This window comes from Canis lupus, chromosome 4 (genome assembly GCF_003254725.2).
Source record: "Canis lupus dingo isolate Sandy chromosome 4, ASM325472v2, whole genome shotgun sequence".
Classification (NCBI taxonomy): Eukaryota; Metazoa; Chordata; class Mammalia; order Carnivora; family Canidae; genus Canis; species Canis lupus.
In genome coordinates, this window is record NC_064246.1 from 87,177,299 (window position 1) to 87,202,655 (window position 25,357).

Consider the following 25,357-nt stretch of genomic DNA (forward strand, 5'->3'; position numbering starts at 1 on the left):
CTATTCAAATAAATGTTGATATTTTTCTCCACAGATTTTTTTCTTTTCCTTTTCTTCATCTTCATATGTAGTAGGAAGAGCACTAAAGATACTTGTTGAATGGTTCCCTCCTCCCCCCCTTAGGTTAATCACTTCGAACAGTTCAATATAAACTATGCAAATGAGAAACTTCAGGAATATTTCAACAAACATATTTTTTCTCTGGAGCAACTAGAATATAGCAGGTAAGTGCTCATAGAGTTTCGCCTCTAAATATTTTTTTTTTAATCAGCCACTAAATTAGATAGTTTTAAAGCTCTATTTTATTATAACTCAGACCTTTTAAATCTTGCTACAGGGAGGGATTGGTGTGGGAAGACATTGACTGGATAGACAATGGTGAATGCTTGGACCTGATTGAGAAGGTAACCTTGCTGATGCATCGTGGCCCTGTCCCGAGGCTGTCCCGCTGGGCTGATTCATATTTATGGGAACAAACTAGCTTGTGCAAACATGCACATCAAAGATGTGAATGCGGGGAACACAATGGACCATTTGCAAACATACATGCAAATATGCAAAGTTGAATTTAGATACTTGGCTGCTTCAACTTATTGTTTCATCGGACTCCATATTTTAGAATCAAGTGTGTAAACTGGCTCCACTTAGACTTTAGTCAGCCCTCAGAGCTTTGCCAGCATCACTGGTACACTGGCCGCTTGTGGTTTCGTCCACAAAATTGTGGTGGGTTCCATGTTTCCATGTTTATATGGAGTTTAAATGCGTTGGATGTGTTTATGGTGTCATTCTGAATTTAAACCAAGAAATTGCTATGTCTTTCCCTTTGATGCTTACTTGAGAGAGAGGGAAGGGGGAAGGAGCTCTGAACTATTTTGAGGCATGTGGTCAACTTTTAATTCATTTAACCTCTTTTCTGTCTTTTAGAAACTTGGTCTCCTCGCCCTTATCAATGAAGAAAGCCATTTCCCCCAAGCCACAGACAGCACATTATTGGAGAAGTTGCATAGTCAACATGCTGTACGTCCAAACAGGCCAATTCTTAATGGTGTCTGAGTAGCACATCTGTGGCATCAGATACACCTAAGATCTTTCAGTGCTGATGGCTCTGCTGTGCCTCCCATGTGTAACTTTTTTCTCAAACCAGAGTGCTCTCTTCCAGTTGCTAGAACAAAATTGAAATTAGTGAAAGGCATAGACTTGGGGCTGCTTGTCAGAAGGTGCCCAAGTTTAGTTTATGAGTATAGAGTTCAGCTCACTACTGAGGTGACAAGACAAGACCTACTTGGTTTTGATCAAGCGTATCACGGGCTCTGCCCTAACCCTCTGATGTGTGGCGGGTTTTGAGATTGTTTTCACTATGTGTTGTGGTGAATTCTCTCAGCAAGTCCGTGCAAATCATTAAGTGAAATTAGGTGTTTGTATTTGTTTCTTTATTAGAATAACCACTTTTACGTGAAACCCAGAGTTGCGGTCAACAATTTTGGAGTGAAACACTATGCTGGAGAGGTAACTTCCTAATTAAGATCCTTCCTGGGTGCCCGGGGAGCTCAGTAGTTGAGCGTCTGCCTTCGGCTCAGGGCATGACCCCAGGGTCCTGGGATCGAGTCCCACATCAGGCTCCCTGCATGGAGCCTGCTTCTCCCTCTGCCTATGTCTGTGCCTCTCTCTCTGTGTCTCTCATGAATAAATAAAATCTTTAGAAAAAAATTCCTACTGCTATTTCCCATGTGGTATTTAGAAAAATAGTAATTTCAGAAACCATCCATAAATGTATCAAAATGACTCCTTTTCATGGGTCTGGCTTTTAAAGGAGGTGCTTATGACTAGAACCTATTCTTTTGATCAATTGTACCATTTATCATTTGTCTTTTTTTTTTAAAAAACCAGGTGCAGTATGATGTCCGGGGCATCTTGGAGAAGAACAGAGATACCTTCAGAGATGATCTTCTCAACTTGTTAAGAGAAAGCCGGTATGTCAATCTCCTTTCCAAGATGTCATCAGCAAGCAAAGTGTCATTTGTGCAAATGCTTTTAATTTACAAACATAGAAGAAAATAATACTTTTCATGGGCAATATTTCCTTAATAAAATGACCAAAGTATGGGAAGTAATAAGAGTAGCAGTGACTACCATTTAATGTGGTGCCATAAGAACAGTGTATCCGTGTGTCAGGTATGACTTAGCCTGATGCGCAGATGGAGAGACTCATTTTTGGGGCAGTGACAAGCCTTGGCCAAGGACCCACAGCTAGTTTGGATTTGCTCTGCCTGGCTCCAGAACCCAAGATCTTAACCAGGATGACCTCTTTTCTTCACAACAAGCTTAGAGCTCTGTGTTAGATTGGTTTCAGCCTTGTGTGTGTAGGACGCGTGTGTCTCTAAAGTATGTCAGAAAAAATGAACAGGTGTCAGTTCAGCTAAGATTACAACCTTACATGTTAGTTCATCCATTCGTGAATCATAAATTCACACGGTTAGCTCAGTAGTTGGTCGGTGTCGCTGTTTGCGGGACAGCCCTATTATAAGGTGGGAGACTGACTGTGAGAGAAAGGGAGGGAATAGCCCTTGGGGTAGAACTTTCCATCCATACTTGTTTCAGAACCACTGTGAATCTGTAACAGAAACAAATGTTTATTATCCAGGGAAGGAAAGCAGCACAATGATGAAAAACCCTAAGATTTTTAGGAATGTAAGTGTCTTGTGACCACCTGGTCACACAGCTCTGAATCGGGGTGAAGGAAGCCCACCTACACATCAGCTTAGGACCTTAAAACTGGAAGATATTTAGATTTGTTTTGACTTTCCTGTGTGGAGATTCCCTATTTTACAGCACTGTCAGCTGTTTTTATCTTTAGATGAGTTTTCAGATCTTAAAAACAGGGACGTTCAGGGGCAGCGGGCTGACTCAGTAGAGCATGTGACTCCTGATCTCGGGGTCCTGAGTTCAAGTCCTATGTTGAGGGTAGAGCTTACTTTTAAAAAAAAAAAAGTTCAGAAAATGATAATGGTGATGCTTTAAAAATACCATAGCATGCTCTCTATCAGCAAGTTCTTGGTGGTTAGATTTTAAAGGATAACATTTACAAATGACCTTGATGTTACATGGATGCCTTTCGCAGTGAAGAGAGGACAGGTATGGAGGTCAGCAAGGCGGTCACCTCTGTCATAACATGGGGTGATTTTGTGACTGGAGTGGAGAAGTTTCTGTTTCGGTCCGGGTTTCTCTCTGCAAAAATGTGAGGGGCCTGGGCTGTCGCTTGCTCTGCTCTTTGACCTTTGACATCTGTGACATGTTAATGGAAACAGAGTTTTTCTCCAAAGTGCTCAAAGCACAGTTAGAGAACTTCAGAGGGTGAGCCCGAAACAGCAACCTACAAGGGAAATGGAGGAGGGATGGGGACAGCGAGCGGTAGTGGGGCACCTTGATGGTGCCGCCTCTGGAGGGGCCGATGCCCAGAACTTGTCCCCTCCCTGCCTCACCTGCTCTGGGGCTGGGGGAGCCAGCTGCCCCCTACTTCCCAGCCCATGGCTGTAGCATCTTCCATGCAAGAAACACAGGAAGTTATTGAGAAACTTTTTACTTTTTATTAGTAGTGGCAATTTTTAAAAAAGATTTTATGTATTTGACAGAAGGCACAAGCAGGAAGAGCAGGAGAGGGAGAAGCAGGCTCCCCCTGAGCAGGGAGCCTGATGTGGGGCTCCACCCTAGGACCCCAGGGTCATGACCTGAGCCCAAGGCAGAAGCTTAACTGACTGAGCCTCCCAGGTGCCCCCGTAATCGCAATTTTTTTTTTAAGATTTTATTTATTCATTCATGACAGACACACAGAGAGAGAGGCAGAGACAGACAAAGGGAGAAGCAGGCTCCATGCAGGGAGCCTGATGTGGGACTTGATCCCGGGTCTCCAGGATCACACCCCGGGCTGAAGGCGGCACTAAACCACTGGGCCACTGGGGCTGCCCCGTAATCACAATTTTATAGAACTTTTTAGTAATAACATAAATTCTAAAATTTGAGAAATGAGGCTAAGTCCAGCATCTACCCAAGTCACATAGCTCAGAAGGGATGGAGGCAAGATGAAGCCTAGTGTGCTCTACTGCAGAGGAGCCCCTTTCCCTGTTAACTGGTTGGATCTTTGAGACACTGTGAGGTGTGCAGAACACCCCTGTCCTTCAGGCAAACGTCAAGGCTGCAGGAGCATAGGTGCACTCTGCAAACACTGTGCTCCCAAGGGGCACGTCACCCCAGGGTACACTCACCCCAAGCCACTTCCCTTCTGCGAGACTCCAGTGCTCAGAAGGTGGCCACAGCTTGCTTTTCAGTGCCTAAAGCTCCTTGGCCATGGTGGCTCTGAAATCTTCGGAAGGCGTCTTTGCTCCTCCTGGACTCAGGGTGTTACCTTCAGTGGGAAAATGCTTTCTAATTACAGTAATCCGGCGCCTGGTAATTGGGTGTGCGCCCCTCACGGCCCTCCTGCTCTTTGCTCACACAGATTCGACTTCATCTATGACCTGTTTGAACACGTTTCAAGCCGCAATAACCAGGATACCTTGAAATGTGGCAGCAAACATCGACGGCCCACAGTCAGCTCACAGTTCAAGGTTAGTCTGCGTGGCTGGCGCTCTCATGAATCTACGGTTGCTGTGACTTTAGGAATTGAAAACAGGAACTGGGGGTATGTGAGGTCTGTGAAGGTGTTTATTTTTTTCTCTTTTATGTTACCAGGCAGTGCTTTTATTTTTTTATTTTTTTTTAATTTATTTTTTATTGGTGTTCAATTTACTAACATACAGAATAACCCCCAGTGCCCGTCACCCATTCACTCCCACCCCCCGCCCTCCTCCCCTTCTACCACCCCTAGTTCGTTTCCCAGAGTTAGCAGTCTTTACGTTCTGTCTCCCTTTCTGATATTTCCTACTCATTTCTTCCCCCTTCCCTTATATTCCCTTTCACTATTATTTATATTCCCCAAATGAATGAGAACGTATAATGTTTGTCCTTCTCCGACTGCCTTACTTCACTCAGCATAATACCCTCCAGTTCCATCCACGTTGAAGCAAATGGTGGGTATTTGTCATTTCTAATAGCTGAGTAATATTCCATTGTATACATAAACCACATCTTCTTTATCCATTCATCTTTCGTTGGACACCGAGGCTCCTTCCACAGTTTGGCTATCGTGGCCATTGCTGCTATAAACATCGGGGTGCAGGTGTCCCGGCGTTTCACTGTATCTGAATCTTTGGGGTAAATCCCCAGCAGTGCAATTGCTGGGTCGTAGGGCAGGGCTATTTTTAACTCTTTGAGGAACCTCCACACAGTTTTCCAGAGTGGCTGCACCAGTTCACATTCCCACCAACAGTGTATGAGGGTTCCCTTTTCTCCGCATCCTCTCCAACATTGGTTGTTTCCTGTCTTGTTAATTTTCCCCATTCTCACTGGTGTGAGGTGGTATCTCATTGTGGTTTTGATTTGTATTTCCCTGATGGCAAGTGATGCAGAGCATTTTCTCATGTGCATGTTGGCCATGTCTAGGTCTTCCTCTGTGAGATTTCTGTTCATGTCTTTTGCCCTTTTCATGATTGGATTGTTTGTTTCTTTGGTCCAGGCAGTGCTTTTAAAATACACTTTTTCTGGGTCAGATGAAAATGTGTAGATTTTTTTTTTTTTTTTTTGGTCTTGTTAAAAATAAATAGCTACTTATCTAAGTCGAAGGACTCGTGGGCCATTTGGGATCACTTTGATGTGTATGGTGAGGCTTGTATGAATAGAAGTATATCTCTTCTCATGTTTGGATTTTTGTGTTTTTCCCAGGTATGTTTACAGTATCATAACTGGGAATAATGACTGAATAAGTGCCTATTTAAATAAGAACAGAGTCACTTACCTTGTCCAGATACCTAGAATTCAGGGTAAATCAGGACCCTTTTTATTTGCATTTTAAATATGTAATCATTTTAGAATAGAGGTGGAGCACACAAAAACCATTTTCTGAACCTAATTGTTTTACCCCAAAGTAACAAATGCTAATAGGAAGAGAACTAGAAGCATGTCACTCATAGACATTTATTAAATCTGCCTCCAAGGGGTCTCTGATTTAGTTATTCAGAGCAGGATGCATCTGGCGGGGTGGTGAGGGCCGTCGGTCGTACAGCGTAGCTGGCGATGCACCGGGTATGCGGTGCTGGATCGTGCGACGGGAAGGACAGGTTTGACCCAGAGAGGCTGTAATAAAAATCGCTGCCACTTACTGTGTACTTATTCTGTGCCAGGCATTGGGCTAATCGCTTCACGTACGCTGTCTTGTTCCTTTCTCCCGGAATCTTAGAAGTGCTTATTACGCCCATTATACAGGCGAGGAAACTAAAGTTTAGAGAGATGAAGATTCACGACTGAAGCTAGGACTTGAACGAGCCTGTCTGACTCTAAAGCCTAGATACGGAGTCTTCCAGTTGTTACATTACCTTTTTCTAGGATGGCGGTGCCTGGAATTGCCCCGGAAGGCTTTGTGGATGCTTGAGGATTAAATTGCACTAAGAATCAAGGGAATGGCAGAGAGTGGGCAGGCCTTCCAGGTCGAGAGACCAGGCAGGAGAAGGAGTCCTGAGACAGGAATGTCGGGCCCTGTCTCTGGACGGCTGTGGCCAGGGGGCCCACTGACGGGATGCCTCGTATGGAGTTAGTACCACGATATGTGAAGAGCCTTGCAGACCAGGCCATTCTGTCATCGCTGAGAAGTCCCCAGGCTTCCAAAGCACAGAAGGAACTCATCAGTGCTGTGCTGTAGGCAACCTGGTCCTATGGTGGTTTACAGGAGACTTACAGGCACATCAACTGCAACACGAGAACTTTATTTACATTCTGATTTCCAAGAACAGATCATTTTTTTAATAAAGAGATTTATGTATTAGAGAGAGAGAGAGATTGCGCTCACAGGACGGGGCAGAGGGGAGGGAGGGGGTCCTGCTGAGCGCGGACCCTGTGATCATGACCTGATCCCAAACTGAGAGTTGGACCCTTAGCCCACTGAGCCACCCAGGTGGGCCACTTGAAAAATGATGAAAGAGCACACCACTTGAAAGAGCACGCCACTTGAAAAATGATGAAATTTGAGACACTTGATTTAATTCGAAATCTGAGACAGTTGCTTCTTTTAATATTGGGATTAAGGAATTCCTGTTTAAGCTTTTTGGGGTAATGCTGTAGCGGTGGTCCACACGTCTGAAAGTATAGAGCCTTTAATAACACACTGAAATCTTGAGGGAGGAACTAATACGCTGTCTGGGATTTGCTTTCCTATGAGGGACGGGTGTAGTATGTACACAGACGGGGATGGGATAAGATGAGATTAGCAATGAGCCCAAGCTGGTGATGAGTGCTCCTCATACGCTCTGTCTGCCTGGGGAGATGTTACAAATTCTTCACAACCACCACGACAGCAAATCTTAAAAAATTAAAAAAAAAAAAAAAGCAAGCAGTATCTTAGAAGATTGATCTGCCTGGTGAGGTGAGGGTGAGAGACTGGGGAATACGTTCCATCAAAATGACGGAAATAATGAATTAGAAAAAACTCGCAAGGGGGAGAGTGCAGGTTTTGTGTATGTAACATCAAAATAACCTTGGTTTGTTCTTTTGCTGGTTAACACATGTTTTTGTTTTTAATGACCCTATTTCAAGGAAGTGACAAATGAGCTTCGCATTCTGTGAAATGATTTCAGTGACTACGAATTGTTATGTCTTGGCTTTATTTTATATTAGAACGATGACGGTAAAGATTAAAAAGTCTTACTACTCCTGTAGATTTATATTGGTCTTTATTCCTGTTTCTGATCAGTGCCTAGAATGCTGAGAAATCTAAAGAAGGACACATGGTAAGAGACTAAATCAACATATACTTTTTCCTTTCTAACAGGACTCACTGCATTCCTTAATGGCCACGCTAAGCTCCTCTAATCCTTTCTTTGTTCGCTGTATCAAGCCAAACACGCAGAAGGTAAGATTTGCAGCAGTGTCAGACTGAGGCTGGGTCTTTAGGGATACCACCTCCTGGGGCACTTTCTCTAAAGTCCTTTCATCATAGAGGGTTCGAAGTATATAGGACATTATTATAACCTAACATTAAATGAAAAAAAAATTGCCATTGTCTCTTGGGCCTATTTGTCTGCTTCTGAATGATGCCATTCAGCTTTAGAGAAATCTAATTTAAGAGGAAGTGCTGTGTTTTTTTTTTGTTTGTTTGTTTGTTTTTTTTTTTTAAGGATTTGGTTTGAAGTTCTTGGGCAGGCTTCTATTATGGAAGACATACTTGGTGTATGTTTTGTGGTTGACTTCTTTCTTCATTTTGTTAAACACGACAGAGAGTCTGTACTCTGAATAGCAGTGCTGACGTTTAAGTGCTCTGACCAGGTGGTCATGCCTGATTTGAGAACCCCCGAAAGGCCTTCGTCGTAGTCGTCGTCGTCGTCGTCGTTGTCGTAGGGTAGGCTCTGCGAGTTTAGCTCCTTCATGCCATGGCCCAACTGGAAACAATAGGACTGTTGCAAGACGCTATCTAAACAAAGAATTCAGTACTGAGTGTATGTAGTTGCTGAACCCAAGACTAAATGGGCAGCCTGCCCTCAAATGTTGTTGAGAAATGGAAATTATCTTGATTTGGGACATAGCAGCTCTTAGGAACCTCCCTGAGAATGTCCCTGGCCTCTCATGTCAAAAAACTGCTATCCTCCTAAGCCTTGAGAGGAGGAAACTGTCAGAACCGTTTGCTGTGAGACTTGTGTCGCATTCTGGTAACTTTGCTGAGGCTACATCTTTTATCTTGTTTACTAGTTGCTCGTGACTTTAATACTAGCGATTTCCCATTTTTAGTTTAAACATGCTTCTAAGAAGTGCAATATTGGACTCTGTCTTCTAGCAGGAGGCAAAAGTGGGTGCTTTCTCAAACCAAGGGTAACCTGTGAAGTTTGCTAGCTTACCCTGAGCTCTGATGGTGGGAATTTGGTATTTGTATGGCATAGAGCGGCCGGGATTGGTCCTGTGGAGAAGATCGACGCCTCTGTTCTGGTAGCTTAAAAGAGTAGCTCATCGTTCCATTTCCCAAATTTCCATCCAGATGTCTTAGATTATCACACAAAAAAAAAATGGCAGCATAAACAGTATGTAGTTTTTGGACATAATGTAGGAAAGTACTGGTTAAAGCATGATGATATACCATGTCAGCTGGTTTATGTTTCACGTTATAATCTCAGTGGGCAGTATTTACAGCACAAGTGGGCTTCAAGCTTTGGGTCTACACTCAGAGGAGCTGTTTGGTTACTTTCTCTCAATGGTGTTAATAATATCATATTTCATTCTTCAGACATGCCATTTTTCCCCCCCACATTTTAAGGACTTGGGTATTGGAGGGCATTTTACAGCTTTTGGTGAGCCAGAGTTAACTGAGAGATCTCCTGTCTTAGGGGTGTGTAACCCGATCCTGCAGGTGTAGAGGCACTGGTATCTTAGATTTGGTGAACCGGGGACCTGCCATGCCAGTACTGTTATGGGGATAGGAATCTAAAACTCAGTGCCTCGTGTATTTTTCTTTCTCAGGTGGCATAAGAGTTTTCCCTTTATTTATTTTTAAAAGATTTTATTTATTCATAAGAGACACAGAGAGGCAGAGATACAGGCAGAGGAAGGAGGAGCAGGCTCCCTGCAGGGAGGCTGATGTGGGACTTGATCCCAGGACCCTGGGGTCACGCCCTGAGCCAAAGGCAGGCGCTCAACCACTGAGCCACCCAGGGATCCAAGAGTTTTCCCTTTAAATTGTAATAGCTTCTGAAATTAGGCCTGCTGCAAAGCTCTTCAGCAGGCAGCAGAATCTTGAAGAAATCACCTCTTTTGATGTTTATTTTTTTCCTTACTGGGATGTGACTGGGCCTAATTGCTCTGGTTTTTCCATTTAAAGAAATGAGACAGCCCAACCTCCTAGTTCATATGTACGGCTTACAGTCTCCCCGTGGCCTGACCTATGGCAGACACTAATTACTGATCACCAAGAGAGGGGCCGGCCGTAGGAGACTCTGGAGAAACATCTTGGTACCATTTTAAATGCAGCCAGAAAGTAAAGGCACAGACACGTGAACCCAGTCATCTGAGGCTCAAGATGTGGGTGTGATTTGAAGTGTGAAGATGCTAATTAGAATATGGAAATAGTTAATTATGACTTGCTTAGCATTCATTTGGTTCCACAGAAAACATCAGATGTTACTGGTGATGACGTTCTCTGAAATGTATGTAAACAACACTCCTTTGGAGTTTATTGCAAGTTTTCTTTTGTCCAGCGATCAGTGCTTCTAGAAATTTCACAGGGAAAATCTTACCTGCAGTCACCCCATGGATGAGGAGTGTATACTTCTGGCTCAAAGGGATGACACTGTCTCTCTCTCTCATATCCTTTTCCAGTCATTTGCTCATCAGGGGACCCTGAGAGGTGGTATTCAAACTTGCATGTACATGGGTATTTTGTGCATCGTTCAGGAAGATGGATTGTGGGTTTGGGCAAGTTCTAGAGGTTTTTTGTTTTTTTTGGTTTTTGGTTTTTGTTTTTTTTGACGGTTCTATGACCAGAGGGATAGAAATAGTGGCTTAAAAGCCTGTGGCTTAAAGAAGTGTGGCCTTGGAGAAAGTGAAAAACCAGCTTTGAGCTTTTAGGAGCATGTCCAGCACATCCAAGGCTCCCATGGTGGCTTTGTGAGTGTGAGCACAGCTCAGTGGGCCTCAGCGTGTAGGACAGGCTGCCTCCCTCCTTGGTAAGTGTGTGAAGCTCAGAGCTGGGTGCTTGGGCCTAAAGCATCTAGAAGTCCTTTGTTGGGAATATCACGGGATTTTTGTGTTTTGCTTTGAAAAGCAAGTGCAAGCAGGGAGAATAGAGTGGAAATGCTAGAACCTTCTGGCAACCCAGCTGTAACAATAATGGACTTTTTTTTAGGAACAGCAGGTTGTGGTTTAAAAGGCATTTCACCTGCGTTAAGAAGTTCTGGTGCTAAGTTATGAGGCAAATTTTATTTATTTATTTTTTATTTTTTATTGGTGTTCAATTTGCCAACATTATAGCATAACCCCCAGTGCTCATCCCATCAAGTGCCCCCCTCATGCCCATCACCCAGTCCCCCCCAACCCCCGCCCACATCCCTTTCCACCACCCCTTGTTCATTTCCCAGAGTTAGGAGTCTCTCATGTTCTGTCTCCCTTTCTGATATTTCTCACTCATTTTTTCTATGAGGCAAATTTTAAAGAGCCTGCCTGTCAACACAATGGAATACTACTCAGCCATAAAAAAGATTGAAACCTTGCCATCTGCAAAGACAGGAATGGAGCTGGAAGGTATTAGGCTAAGCGAAGTAAGTCAGTTGGAGAAAGACGAGCACCATGCGATTTCACTCGTGTGTGGAGTCTCATAAGCAAAACCTATGAGCAAAGGTAAGAAAGTGAGAGAGAGGCAAACCAAGAAACAGGCTCTTAGCTTGTGGACAACAGACCGAATGTCGACAGAGGGGAGGGGGGCTGCGCAGGCGGATGTGCCGGGGATGTGCGAAATGCTCCATCACTACACTAGACGCCTGCGGCTAATGCCATGCTGGATGTTAACTAGGCTGGAATTAAAATAAAGGCTTAATAATAGAAAAAGAAATAAAAAAGCCTACGTCTCCATAGGGGCTAGCGTGCGGTCACTTCTTCCCCTTACATGGCACCGCAAGATGGCCTCTTCCTCACCTGAGACTGTTGGAGTTGACAGAGGGCAGACTTCTCCACAAGGTGTAGCCTGTTGGCTTTGTTCTGTCCTGATTTGTTTGGCGGTACTAGCTTGTGGCCTGAAGTGCCTGAGGTGCGGAACCCACCCCAGGAGATGTCCCCAACAAAGGAAACCTGCTTTGCTTCATCAGAATGTCTCCCCAAGGGTGTCCCATGGCCTGTGATCTCTCCCCACCTGGTGTTTTAGCAAATGAGTTCTAGTCAGAAAAGTCTGTCATTAACATTCCTCAGGAACACCCTGAGGATGCTGAGGATGCGCAGGAGGAGGAAACACACTGCTAAACATTGGGAAGGCCTTGGGGCTGTGAGCGCTGGCTGCCTGCAGTTCCCAGCCTCCAGTTCCCAGCCTCCGTGTGGGGAGGGCCAGGCTGCACTCCCCGGACAGGAGCTGGGCCTGGCCGAACCCTCCTCTCTGTCCCTCCCCTCCAGGAGGTTTGATGTGAGGAGCCCTTGGGTGGTGGGGGGGAGGGACACATCCTCAATTCCCACAGCATCCTCTTCAAGCTTTCAGCTCAACCCTACGGTGTCGTGGAAGATTCCTCCTGGAAGATTCCATGGGTCTCCTCCAAGGAGGCAGGCCCTGGGTCACCTGGATCACGCTGAGGCTTTGGGCTGCTGCAGGAGGGCTTCTGGCAGAGGTGCTGCGTGGAGTGACATTTATTGGGGTGGGGTGGGGTGAGGACAGGGATGTCCCGAGGGGGATCCCCCTCCAAGTCTCTGAGCGCCCCTCCCAACCCCCCTCCCCGCCGCACTCATGCTGGCTGGAAACCGGCATACAAAGCAGGAGCCTGGAGCTGGAGCAGGGGTTGGCCCATCTGTGGTGGCCTTGTCCCAAAGCCCCATCTGTGGTCCAGGGACACATCAGCCTTCTCACACGGCGGCCTTTGAAAGACCTGCGCGGATGCCCGGCCTGCCCACCTGTGCCCCCTCCGCCAAGTGTTCACGGTCCACTCACCGTATGATGGACATTTTCTCAAGTCAGATCTCGTCAGAACAGGACTGTTGCTGCTGCGCCCAGCGGCACAGTGCTGACCATGAGGTCTCTGTGGCCCAGGACCCCACGCAAACGATCCCGTTCTCTGTGGGAGAAACACGGAAGGTGTGTGGGAGATGCGAAAGCGAAAGGGTCATAAGCATCAGGGAGCCAAGGATGTCTAGGGCTCTGCGGACTGGCAACCCCTGGCCACCTGCCTGCGTTGGGCTGGTCTCAGTGCCTGGGGAGGTGACCCGTGTGCCCCCCGCTGCTGGAGCGTGCCCAAGGGGCGCCAGGACCTTGTGTGTCGCTTCTTGTCTCATTCATGGCCACCACGCTTCCCTCCTGCGGCGGGAGTGCCCACTGCCTGCACCCTTGACTTCTGAGAGCATCTCACACAGACGCCACAGCCAGGCAGCTTCACCTTTTCAGGAAATCTCAGCCAAGGAAGCATTCCAGCGACCATTCTTCTCCCCAACAACACAATCCCGAAAGAGCCCTCCTGGTCACTTGAAGCCTGTTTACCACGTTGCCACGGCAGCGGCTCTGGATAAAGGGCCCGGAGGGGCCCAGGCAGTGGAGGGGCGCGGTTCCCAGGGCCTGCTTTCCAAGGTCGCAGCTGGTTGCCCCATTCTGTCCCTTGGCTTTTTCATTGTTTAAAGTACTAGGCCATCTTTGAAAGGTGTGTGTGGGGGGGTGCCTGGAGAGGTCTTCACACCCCGGTCGGGGCCGGAGGTGCGTGTGGGCTCCGCCCGTGGGGCTGCCCTCAGCGAGTGCCCCGCCGCCAGGCGTGCGGGGCCGGCCTCCGCTCTGTAGAATGAGTGGGACTCAGGCGGGCAGAGCCCAGGCCCCACGCAGGAGCCCGGGAAGGCCGGCAAGCTGAACAAAGCCCGCGTGGGCACCGTAGCCTTGGACGCCAGACACCAGCAGGCGCGGGCTGCCAGAGAGGCAGCGGCCCGGCGGCGGCAAGCCCAAGGTAGGAGCCTGTCCCCTCGTCGGCAGGTGGCATGGCCTTGGCAGGTCGTTTGGGCAAGCTGTGTGGGGGAAGCGCTGCCAGCCGGCTGCTGCCTCCACCCCCCTGGGCGACAGGGCCCTTCGGGTCCCAGCGGGTGGCGGAGTGCTGCTCGCCTCCACGCCTCCATGGAGGACCTGGTTGGATGCGAGCTTTGGCAGCCACAGGTGGTTTTCATTGGGAATTTGCCTTTTATAGGAAAACTCCTGTTTGGGGTCGGGTGGGCGGGGGCGCGGCTCACGGTGGCCCCTTGAGGCCTTTCCCTTTAGAAGTTGGTGCCGGCCTGCAGCGCTCCCTTGCTCTGCGCTCCGCGTGCGCCTGTGAAGGACCTCTGCCTGACTAGAAGCCCTTCTTTTTAAAAACGTATCATAAACTGGTTCGTCGACCGAGGTGGAGTCGGAGGAGGCCTGGAGCCGCCTGGGCGCCTGTGGCTGGTCACACAGGCGGCCACAGCTCTGCAAGCTGCCGGGAGACCCGACGGCCACGCTTCCTCCAGCTTCTCTCCGCCCCGCCCCGTAGGTGTCCCCACGGGAGGGACGCAGCGACTGAAATGCTAATCTCCGCCTCCACCGCCCCTTGACTGTGTTCCTGATTCCCATTCACTTGCTAAAAGTGCCCTTGAAGGGGGCAGGCTTGCGGGAAGGCGGGCTTTCATATTAAATCGAGCTAGTTTAAAAGAAACGAATAATAATGCGGCTGTCGTCCACTCAGCTCCATCTGCTGTCTGGGACCACGGCTCCCAGTGCTGGGTGGAAGGAAACCCGACGTGAGGGGATGTTTTACCCTCGGGAGGGCAGGTCGGGAGGGCAGCCGCCTGCCGCGGGAAGGAGCCGCCTGTGCCTGCCTCTCTCACAGGTGTCCGCACCCACTCCCCGTGCTGCGGGGTACGCAGGTGCCGGGTGCGCAGCCCCTCGGTGTTGCGAGGTGGCTTGGTGACAGCACCCTAGCCCCGGTGAGTGCTGCTCACCCTCCCGTGGAGGATGTGGATCCGGAGAGGGTCCCCGGAGACCCGCCCGCCCCCTGGCTTCCTGCCGGGAGGCTCCACCTGCTGGACGGGGTAAAGCTGCTCCCGGTGCCCCCCAGCCCCCCAGCTGTGCGTGTTTACAGTGGCTCTTGCTGGTGAACTTCTGGAAATCGCGACCAATCAGAAGAGCAGCCCCGCTCAGCACATGAGCCAATCCCTGGCTCAGGCCTTTTGTCTACCCGATGGTGACTGTGGGGTGATTTCTTTCTTTTGTTTCTGGTCGTTAGCTGAAGTGGCTTGCATCAGCCTTCTCACAGCAGCCCCCGTGACTTTGTTCTGAGAACTCACCCGCTGCCTGCCCAGCAACTTTACGGAGAACCAGCTCCCCGGATAGTGGTTCCCCTTGGATGAGTGTGGGGCAGAGGGCGCAGGTGTGAGCCTGGATGGGGGTGGAGCTGGGGTGGACGGTGGGGCCAGGGCTCCGGACCGGAGGAGGCGACCGCTGCACCCCTAGCTCTGCGGCTCCTGCCCGGCCGGCCTCCGACACACAAACGCTCCAGTGCAGACCAACAGTAAAAACAGCACGATGCTTAGTAACTGGGTTTTGCCTCTCACCCCCCAACATGAGGGCAGTAGTTATTGATCATAAAATCATTGGAAAATATGCAAAACATCAATTTAAGGTAAATTCTTTACACTTTTATTTAGAGTCTGCTCGGGATCCTAGAAGTCCCTTCTTCCTGGCTTACTGTACCTGGAGACCTCCCTGAGCTTTTTCTCGAGGCCACTATGCTTTTCGAATAGGTTCTATTATAGGACTCTTTCCTTTTCCTGTGGTAAACAGTGCTTCGAGGATTCGTGTGTGTTCATACCTGTGCACACTCAGGATTGTTTTTTAAAGGTGAATCATCAGTTTGTTTGCTGAGTCCTAGCATGCACACGGCCAGATTGTTCTTCACTACGGCCCAAAGATATTTTGCAATGTGTGTGACAGTGGATGTGTTGCCCTAAAAAACAGCCAATGTTTTAGTGGAAAAATGAGTAAGACACGTGAGTGAGAAATTCCCAAAAAGTGACACACAAGTGGGAAGTGACCTGACAACTCCAGTAGCGTGATCAAAGAAATAAAACTGAGAATAGCGGGATAAGCTTGCCAGTGGAAGATGGAGTTTGTTGGTCTCACGTTGCTCTGCAGTCACACTCAGGGGCAGTCATGGAAGCGGCTCCCAGTACTGTACTCCGTATTGTGGCGGCCTTTCCCAAAGACAGGCTCCTCCTTTCCTCTTGATTTAATGTCTTCTGGGTGCCCCCGGACTGGATGCCATCGGTTTTTCTCTCCAGATTCCACTCCCTGGCCCACACTCTCCTTTTATTAAATACGTGTAAATATTATTTGATAGAGAAATACCCGCACGAAGGGAGGGAGGTGGGGGTGAGTAGGGGATGCTCCCCTGAGCGGTCTTTTTGCAGCTAAAAGCCTCCAAAGAGAGGCCAGGCGCGTTTCTTCTTCCTAATGCTGTGCCATCAGAGCTGCCCTGCCTCCCCTCCGGCGGGTACCCGGTTCTCTGCCCCGCCCTCACCCCCCACCCTCGCCCCCAAGGCTGTGACCGGCGCCACCGCCTTCCTGGCACCTGTCCGGGCCTCCTCCCCTCCCCCCTCCTCCTGACTGGTTCCCGGCAGGTAGGCCTGGCCGCGGCTCTGCCCTCCTCCTCACCTGCCCGCTCCCGCAGCAGTGCTCACTCCTGTCCTCTGGCCCTCGGTGAGGTGAGTACCTCTGCGCTCTTTCCCCAGCCCGAAACCTTCTAGGCCTCACAGGCTAATTTTGTAACCTAATTTCTTTTTTCTCCCCCCGGGGTTTCCAAAGTTTCTGGCTCTGTGCTGGTCTGCATCACCCGCCTCCCATTTCAGATTAGAGGGTGTGCATCATTAAATTTCACATTCTTTACTCTCCACCTCCTTGTTTATCAGGTTTTTCTTATTCATCGGGTCATTTATCAAGCAGAGCATCCCAGCCTTGGCGCCCTCGACATTCTGCACGGGGCGATCCTTTGCTGTGGGGGCACGTCCTGTGCAGCGTGGGACTCGTCGCGGCCACCCTGCCTTCTACCCATCAGATGCCACTAGCAGCCCCCGTGGGTCTGCTGACATTTCCAACCCCCCCCTCCTCCCCCCCCCCCTCCCCCCCCCCCCCCCCCCGCCCCGGAGGCAGAGTTGCTCTGTTTGGCAACTGGTGGGTTAGGCTGTCCATGCTGGTTTGGGTTTTTATCCTATTTCTTGCTGATTTTTGGTTTTTCTATTTTTCCTTTGCTTTTGGTAAAAATGGCATTTGTGTACAAGTTAATTTTTAAGATGCCAGTTGTTAGAGCTGTGAACTTTGGAGTTTTGCTATTGGATATTTGGTGAAATTGGAAAACAGCTTATGGTTTAACATTTTTCCAGATGTGTCGAGTCACTTGTTAACATGTATTGTTTCCTAGTAAGTAATAGTAGAAAATTTTAAATGGGGGGTGTGTGTGCCCTGAATATCCGTGTGTCTTGCAGGATTACGTAATTGCTCTGTGCTACCCGCTTTCTCAGATGAATGGGTGGCCTAGTTTCAGCCTCTCTGAAAGGATAAAGCAGCTCATTAAAGTGCGCCAGATGCTTCATTTGTCACTGTTTCGCTCAAAAGGGAATACTGTTTAGCTTCAGAATTACACTGTGATGTATACAAAGTATGCCTCTATGAAATGCAAGACAAGAGTCCCCGTGAAAAATATTGCAGCATCCCCCGCTCTATTCTCTCCACGTTTATGACGAAAACGTCACTACCAAACCAATGTCTTTCAAACTGTTAAGTAAAGCTTTAAAAAAAAAAAAAGTCTCTTAGGTGCTACAAGAAAGCGAAGTCTGCAAACGTGTCCTGAGGTTGGATAGCAGATTTCTGCTTTTGAGCCACAAAGAGTTGAAATGGAAGAGGGTTGGGATATGAAGTCATCTTAGTGCTCCTTGCTCTGGACCCCACGGGACAGGTTAATTAAGGTCGTCGCCATACAGAAGGAGAGAACTAAAACTTGGTGGAGTCAGATGAATCTCGCAAGACGGTGAGGGCCGGCTTGGGGCATCATTAATATGTTAATTGTGGCTTGGGAAGTTGCAGAAAGAATTCGTCTGGCTTCTTTTCATTTCTTTCTCTCTTTTTGGGGGTTGGTTGGTTTTCTTATTAACTCTGAAGCGTTGGCCTATATATTTGATTCATCAAAGTCAGCTCCTCCATTCCAATAAAGCTTGGACTATTCGATTATATCGGCCACACTTGCAGCTCCTTGGGGCTTCTGCTCCCAGGTACCGTGTAAATCGGGACCTAAGTCCTCGTGGAGGTGGAAGGGCATTTTGGACTGGCTAGGACGTCGTTTGATTTGGATTTCCAGGATTCCGACACACTTGTGCATACTCAGAGCCAGGTGTGTCCAAGGTGCAGAAAGGTCACAAAACCCCTGCAGAGCGAGGCGTGCCTTGGACCATCATTGCCTGCAGCCCGGGGGCTTCAGCAGGTGGGCCCCCCCTTGGAGGGAGCGCCTGCGGTCTGGAGCTGTGCTGGAGGCCTTCCTGGTCTGCGCAAACTCGGAGCTGTGCCAGCGTCCAGAGTGCGGGCCTCTCTCTTCTCATGCTCCATTAGAAAAGATTAACTACAATACAATCGCCGCTTGTTCTCCATTACTCACCTTGCCGGGTCCCAGCCCGTCCGTGCTCCTTGTTACAACATGTTGACGTATCTGAATGATCGAGGAGGTGGTTTGCGGCTCCTGGGAGGCCGTCAGCCACAGGCTGGATGCACACGGGTTTACTGTCCTCTGTCCCGGTCATTCTGGCAATGAGCCTGGCTCGCAGATGGCATGGGTGCCGTGGGGGCTGGCAAGCGCCAGGGGGCTCTGCTGTAAGGCCAGAAAGGAGGGGACAGTCTCCAGCTGCAGGTCACCTCCACTGAGGACTGGCGCTAAAATCGAGGAAGCGGGGAAGGCATGGACAGGTCGTGGTGCATCATTTCTGTGTCTGTTCGTTATCCCTGAGCAGTCTCAGCAGGGCAGACGGGGAGGCCGACCCAGGAGCAGGTGTCGCGTGCTCCCCATGTCGTCGTCGTGCTTGCGTCTCACGGGTTCCTGCCTGTCTCACAGCTGTAGTGCAGCCCCGGCCGGCCCGGCCCGCTGACTCGCAGCCAGCTGACCTGCACCTGTTTCCTCAGCGTCCTGGGGCGAACGCCACAAGCCTCCCGTGATGTTCTCAGACAACAGGTTGGCTTTGCCTCTGCTTGCTAGCGAAGGGTCTGCCCTTTAGACAGTGGGCGACAGGATGGTAAGACGGGCCACTCCTTACACGTTTTGGGGTTAAAATAATGAATGCAGGTGTATCATGATGGACAGAGCGATGTTTGGAGAGCGTGCTGCTCTCACTGTGTCACCAGCCATGTGTCACTGGTCTCTTAAGTCCTCCATATCCTCGCTGGTGGAGTGAGGACGAAAGTTACCCCTTTTTGGGGGTGGTCATGAGGACTGACTGTGATCACATCTGTAGAGCTCCCAGCTTGGACTGGCGCCCAGTGACCTCTGGTGATAAGGATCCTGTTGAGGGGCACCTGGGGGCTCAGAGGTTGAGCACCTGCCTTGGGCCCAGGGAGTGACCCCAGGGTCCCGGGATTGAGTCCCCTATCAGGCTCCCTGCATGGAGTCTGCTTCTCCCTCTGCCTGTGTCTCTGCCTCTCTCTAGTAAAATCTTTTAAAAAACACTCATGCTCCTGTTGGTCATCATGGAGGGGGTGTAGTCTCGGCAGGGGCCACCGATGGGAAGGGCATGGCTGTCCCCGCAGCAGCGTCCGTTTCCCCTCCTGACCAGTCACTTGTATGTATTCACCACTCACCTGAGGTTGACCCTGTGCCTGCCACCAGCACTTACTAAGGACATATATTCATTTTGCGGTAAATGTAGAAAAGACCAGGTTTGTGGGAAAGGTATCAGCAGAGCCCTGCAGACCATTCTTTACTTCCAGGGACGGGGAATGCGCTCCCAGGAAGGTAGGTGAGTAGAGGAAGTGGATTGGAAGTGTTCCTCTGAGGCCTGGTGAACAGGAGAGAACATTCGCCTGTCACACGTGTCTTCCATCGCTCTGTGTGTCCCGACGGCGGAATGTGTGCGCTCCGCCCCACACGTGGCTCTTGTGTTTTCTTACCACCTTTTGCCTCATCAGTGGAATTGTCTTCAACTACCAGCTCCTGTGTGCTGATTCCCAGGCGTCGTGCCGTGAAGGGAAGCGCCAGGCTGCAGACGTTGGGCCCTGTCCCACGTGGGGGGGCGGGAGGGGCGTCCCCCTGAAGCATCCTGAGTGGAACAGGCCTGAAGCCTGTACCCACTGGCTGCCGAGGCGCCGGGAGCCCCATAGAGGCCCCAGGGATGGGAAGAGCCTGGCCTCTGAGCGCTGCTTGACCTCCTGTTTCCTAGCAACTCCCAAGTGCTCGATGGAATATTTCGTGCTGTTCCTAATTTATACTTAACAGATATTGGCTGCGGTTAAGGCTGGCTAATTTCCCATTATGACTTGCAGACAAGCACTCTGAGACACGAATAAGCAAGAGAAAGGAGCCCTGGGAGGCTGGGCGCCCCGCACCCCCTTCTCTCCAGGCCTTCGTTTTCCTTCCAGAAAGTAGACCTAGCTGAGGCCTTGCATACGCGTGGACGTGTCCCCCTGCACAGGCGGCACCCAGCGCTTCTCAAGTGAAATCCTTGTCTTGCGCATTGGTTTTCTCCTGCTCCCCCAGTGCATATTCATGAGTATTCACAAGTCCGGGCCACCGGTTATCAGGGGCAGCTGCTCCTGGGGCCCCTTGTAAGCAGACACACAGTGGCCCCTCGGCCTCCGTTTCTTCCCGCGGGGATGAGGCAATGGGGTGGAGTGACTCTCAGCCCCTGTGTGTCACGGAGATCCTGTCCTTCCTGATAATCGACATCTCTACTTCGGGGCTCGGATTTTTCCCAGTCGCTGGTTTGATCTTCATCCTTTTCAGAGCAGCTCAGCTCCCAGGTCCTGATCGGCCCTTGTAGCAGTGTCTCTGGACCCCTCTGCCCCGTGTCCTGGCCTCAGCCCCTCGTGGTGAGTGGGCTCACAAGTTTGTCTCTGAAGCTCAACTACCTGAAAGCAAGAAGCCACCAGTCTTTTTTATTTTTTATTTTTTTAGGATTTTATTTATTTATTCCTGAGAGACACAGAGAAAGAGGCAGAGACACAAGCAGAGAGAGAAGTAGCTCCCTGCAGGGAACCCGATGTGGGACTTGATCCCAGGACCTTGGGGTCACTCCCTGAGCCAAGGCAGCCGCTTGGCTGCTGCGCCTCCAGGCGCCCCAGGAAGCCACCAGTGTCTCCGGTCTCCTGACCATCTCTGTGGACTAATGCGGCTCCCACGGTGGATACCCTGGTACCAACACTGTGGAGACACTAACCCACCTGCCAGGTTTCTGGGCTCTGGACACAGAGCATCCGGGGCCCCTGGGCGCACGTCGTTCTCATTTCCCACCGTGTCCCCGGCTTCGCGTGTTGTAGCTCAGCCTCCCTTGGCATCGGCCTCACCTCGCCAGTTGTGTGAGTCGGGCAGGTCCACGGCAATGTTGGCAGTTCGGTGCCCGGCGGGCGCCTCGTTGGCAGCACCTGCAGAGACACAGCTGCTGCCCCCTAACGTGTGTTTCTCAGCGTGAGTGTGAATAAAGGGGCCCCTGATGGGTTCGACATGGTGGCCTGAGGGTTTTGACTAGAACCGTGATGCACAGGAGATGGAGGTTCAGTCTAGCAGGATAAAGGTTTTAGTGACACGCATTCCATGAAGTGGCAACAGATGATACCCAAGAGGGAGGCTGCGTTATGGGGACGTCCCGATGGGGTTTATGCTGAGGATCGGGCCTTCTGTCATCTTCACTGGGGTCTGTGGCCGATTTAGACCGAATCTCTGGTCTTGCACCTGCCCCCCAACCCCCTTTCTCTGGTTTTCCTGAGTCTCTTTCAACACACATTAATTGACCCCAAGATCGATTTATGGATACAGATGTATCGGGAAGTCCCAATGTCTTGATTTCAAATTTACGTGACCTATTCGGGATTCGCATTTCTCCCACTGGCCCACCCTGTGATCCGTCCATTGTTTGAGGGAAACTTACTTTCTTTGCCCAGACAGCCCCGTGGCTTCTAATCTCCCCGTGGACTCACTCTGGAATTTCATATTTTTGCCCCAGTTGGATTCATGGATGGGCCTTACATTTCTCTTTCTTTCCTTTTGGTTTTTGTTTTTTGTTTTTTGATTGGAACGCAACGAACATGTTTTCTCAAGTGCTTGGGTCCTAAGGAACCTGCTTTGATCACTGCGTGAGCCCAGACGTAAAAACGGCAGCCACGGCAGGGAGGGAATTCAGTTAGGACCCTGGGCTCCCTGGCCTCCCTGTGGATGGCCAGCCTCGTCTCGGGTGATGCCCCGTTCTCCTCCCTGATCCCCCTGGGTGGCCGGGGGCCATGGAGAAATGTGCTCTGGTGGCTCCTAGGACGCGCTCGTGCCCACCCTGGAGGAAGAGACCTCCGTCCCACACTCCAGGCCTGATGTCAGCCTTCCTGCTCCAGCAGCTGACGTGGGCTCGTGACCCCTCAGGGGAGGACATCTGTGACCAGCAGGCTCACCGGCCCTCCCACATGATGGCCCGTTTCTCTCTCTGCGACGACCCCCCCCCCACCCCCATGCTGGGTTCCCACTGTGTTTTGTGTATCCTGTTCCTGGAACGACCCTGCCCCAGGCCCTTGTCTGTGTGGCTGCTCCAGATGAGGCCACCCGCTCGAAGTTGTCCCCGTGGCCGCAGGGCGCTCGCTCGGTCCATGTGCTGCGTCTTCCATCCTGACTTCCTGACCTAGATTGGACCTTGTCTGCAGCCTGGCTTTGGCATCCCCAGGTCGTGCTGCCAGTGATGATGACCTCTGCTCCGCTGTGCCTCCGGGGTGTCTTTGGACCTCACCGCGTTAACCTCAACGCGTCTTAAGCTATCCAGCGGCCTTGCATTTCCACTGGGATCTTGGTGTTTCCGGAGCCCGAGCCCAGGCCCCGCTGGAGCCCCTTCCTCCCCAGCACCACGTCCACCTAACCGTAGACGGAGCAGGTGTGTACACACACTGACCCCTCGGTCTCCCTTTGGAAAACCAAAGCCAGACAGAGTAACTCACAGGCGGGGACTGTACGACTTATGAGGGTCCCATTTCATAAGCATTTGTTTAGAGGCTCCACATTGGGCTTCACACGGGGGTGTCTGCGGGTCTCTCGGTCCTTCCTCAAGGCTCCCAAGTGGCAGCCACGGGGCAGCCATCACGTCACCACAGAATACCCTCATTCAGCTAACAGCTCCTGTTTTTTGAGCGTCTGTTGGCCCTTTGGGATGGCCCTGAATCAAGCCAACAAAGACTTTGTCTCTTGGAGTAAAGGCTGATCCGTGCGAGGGGCAGGGCCGGAAGAGCCGCTCTCCTTGTGTTAGGAAGGAAGCGGGATCCCGACCTCTCTGCGTGGCTCGGGGGCCAGACTGGGGGCCTGGGGCTGAGCGCTGTGCGCCGGAAGCTGGGGGGTGAGCAGTTTTGGCAGGTTGGCTCGTGATGGTCGTCATCCAGGATGGCTGCCCCCAGGACAGCGGGTGTCCCCTCGCAAGGGTGGGACTATGGGCCCCGCCAGTGAACAACACTTGAGATGAGGAGACAGGATGAAGCTGGGAAGATGGAAATAACCAGAGTATTTGGAACATACGTATACTTCTGAGAAGTTTCAGGGATGTGATCCTGGATTTTCTGGATGGACGTTTTATACTTGTAACAGTTCTGAGGAAGGAGTTACATAAATGCACTGACCTTTTTTTTTTTTTAATATTTTTATTTATTTGAGCAGGAGAGAGAGCATGAGCAGGGGAAGGGTGGAGGGCAGTGCCGGCTCCCTGCAGAGCCGGGGCCCTGTGATCGGACCTCAGCCCCAGGCAGACACTTGACTGAATGAACCACCCAGGCACCCCTTATTTTTTCAGCTGGATTCGATGTTAAACAATAGAAAGGGAAATAATTCTAGTATTTGATGCAAAATTAATACCGTAATAACAGATTTGTGGAAACATGAGTATCAAGAAATTTCTTAAAAGCATCCCCCAGTGCTGACATTGGTCCCTTGTAGGACAGCACTCATGCTGTATGTGCCGAAAGAGCAGATCTTTTTTGTTTTTGTTTTTGTTTTTTTGTGGTTTTTTTTTGGTAAGGTTTTATTTACTTATGAGAGAGAGAAACACAGGCAGAGGGAGAAGCAGGCTGAAGTGCGGGACTCGATCCCGGGACCCCGGGGTCATGCCCTGAGCCACAGGCAGATGCTCCACCACGGAGCCCCAGGTGTCCTATATCGTGGGCCCTGATGGGTGTCCGTGTTGTGTTCTATTGAAGCTCCTGAGGGCTTGCTCTCCCTTGTGGAGTTTGTCTCCTCACGGACTGGTACCTGCTGCCACCAGCCTGCACCGACTGGCACCCTTCTGGTTTGTGAGGATTCGATAGTGGCTTGACTTTGATTGCGCCGGGTTCCCTTCTAGCAGGAACACGTTGCTTTCCTGGCTTCATGTGAGTGGCACAGGGAGTCCCCAGGAAAGCCCCAGGTTCTCGTGTGCCTCGTCCCCCGAGAGGGTGGGGTGTCCCCTGAGAGGGCCGGGCATCCCCCCAGAGGGCTGGGTGTTCCCTGAGAAGGCCAGGCATCCCCCCGAGAGGGTTGGGCATCCCCCCAAGAGGGCTGGGCATCCCCCGAGAGGGCCAGGCGTCCCCCTAGAGTGCCGGGCGTCCCCCCAGAGGGCCAGGCGTCCCCTGAGAGGGTCAAGTGTCCCCCCCAGAGGGCCGGGCATCCCCCGAGAGGGGTCAGGTGTCCCCCCAGAGGGTCAGGCATGCAGGCATGTCAACTGGGAACTTCCTGCAGGGGTTTCCTGGGGATTCATGGCTTAGAGGGAGGCGGCATTGGGGGTGTCTGTGTCCGGTGTGTGCAGGAAAGGAGGGGAGGAGATGTAGCCGTGTGCAGTACTCTGCACGCATGGCCGTGAGGAGGCATAGAAGTCCGAGCAGCAGGTGCAAGGGCTGTTGTTAAAAGCAGGAAACCGGAAAGGAGTAAGAATAGGAGAAAGAGGCTGTGGAGGAGGAGGGGAGGCCTGCATTCTTGGAGGGCAGGGAAGCATTGGAGCAAACGCTAAATACGTGTGGCTTTCAGGCCTTGGTGGGGCTTGGAAACGAGCCTGTGATGTGAGCACAATGGTAGCTGGGATTCAAACGGGGAAATGTCCCACGGACACAGTTAAAGAGCTTGTTCTGAACCCCGGGAGCTGGCCGTTAGCCATAACCTTTCCAAGCCGTTATTTGCCAGGTGGGGGGAACAAATCGATTGGGGTGCCCCCTTTGTGGCCCGTTCAGGCTAGCTTTATTACAGATTTCCCTGCTGGTGTGCTTTGTCTTGTCACTCCAGATGCTGAAGATGCTGGGCTCCGAGGCCTGTTAAAAACATGGCCAACTGAATGCCCTAGGAAGCTTCTGGAGTCACATCAGAAGCTACATATCAATTTT

General features: G+C 50.6%; 1 protein-coding gene across 5 annotated transcripts in view; it reads left to right on the forward strand.

Annotated features, from left to right (window-relative positions):
• The window catches only part of MYO10 (myosin X), a 195,609-nt gene that overhangs the window by 119,702 nt on the left and 50,550 nt on the right, over positions 1-25,357 (forward strand). For 4 of the 5 annotated variants that reach the window (XM_025436397.3, XM_049109422.1, XM_049109424.1 and 1 more), the window contains 7 exons: positions 124-224; positions 338-404; positions 925-1,017; positions 1,438-1,506; positions 1,888-1,970; positions 4,493-4,601; positions 7,913-7,993. In XM_025436397.3, coding sequence (XP_025292182.1) covers positions 124-224; positions 338-404; positions 925-1,017; positions 1,438-1,506; positions 1,888-1,970; positions 4,493-4,601; positions 7,913-7,993 — 603 coding nt within the window. The remainder of the gene's footprint in view (positions 1-123; positions 225-337; positions 405-924; positions 1,018-1,437; positions 1,507-1,887; positions 1,971-4,492; positions 4,602-7,912; positions 7,994-25,357) is intronic. The other variant, XM_049109423.1, reaches the window with a different exon arrangement.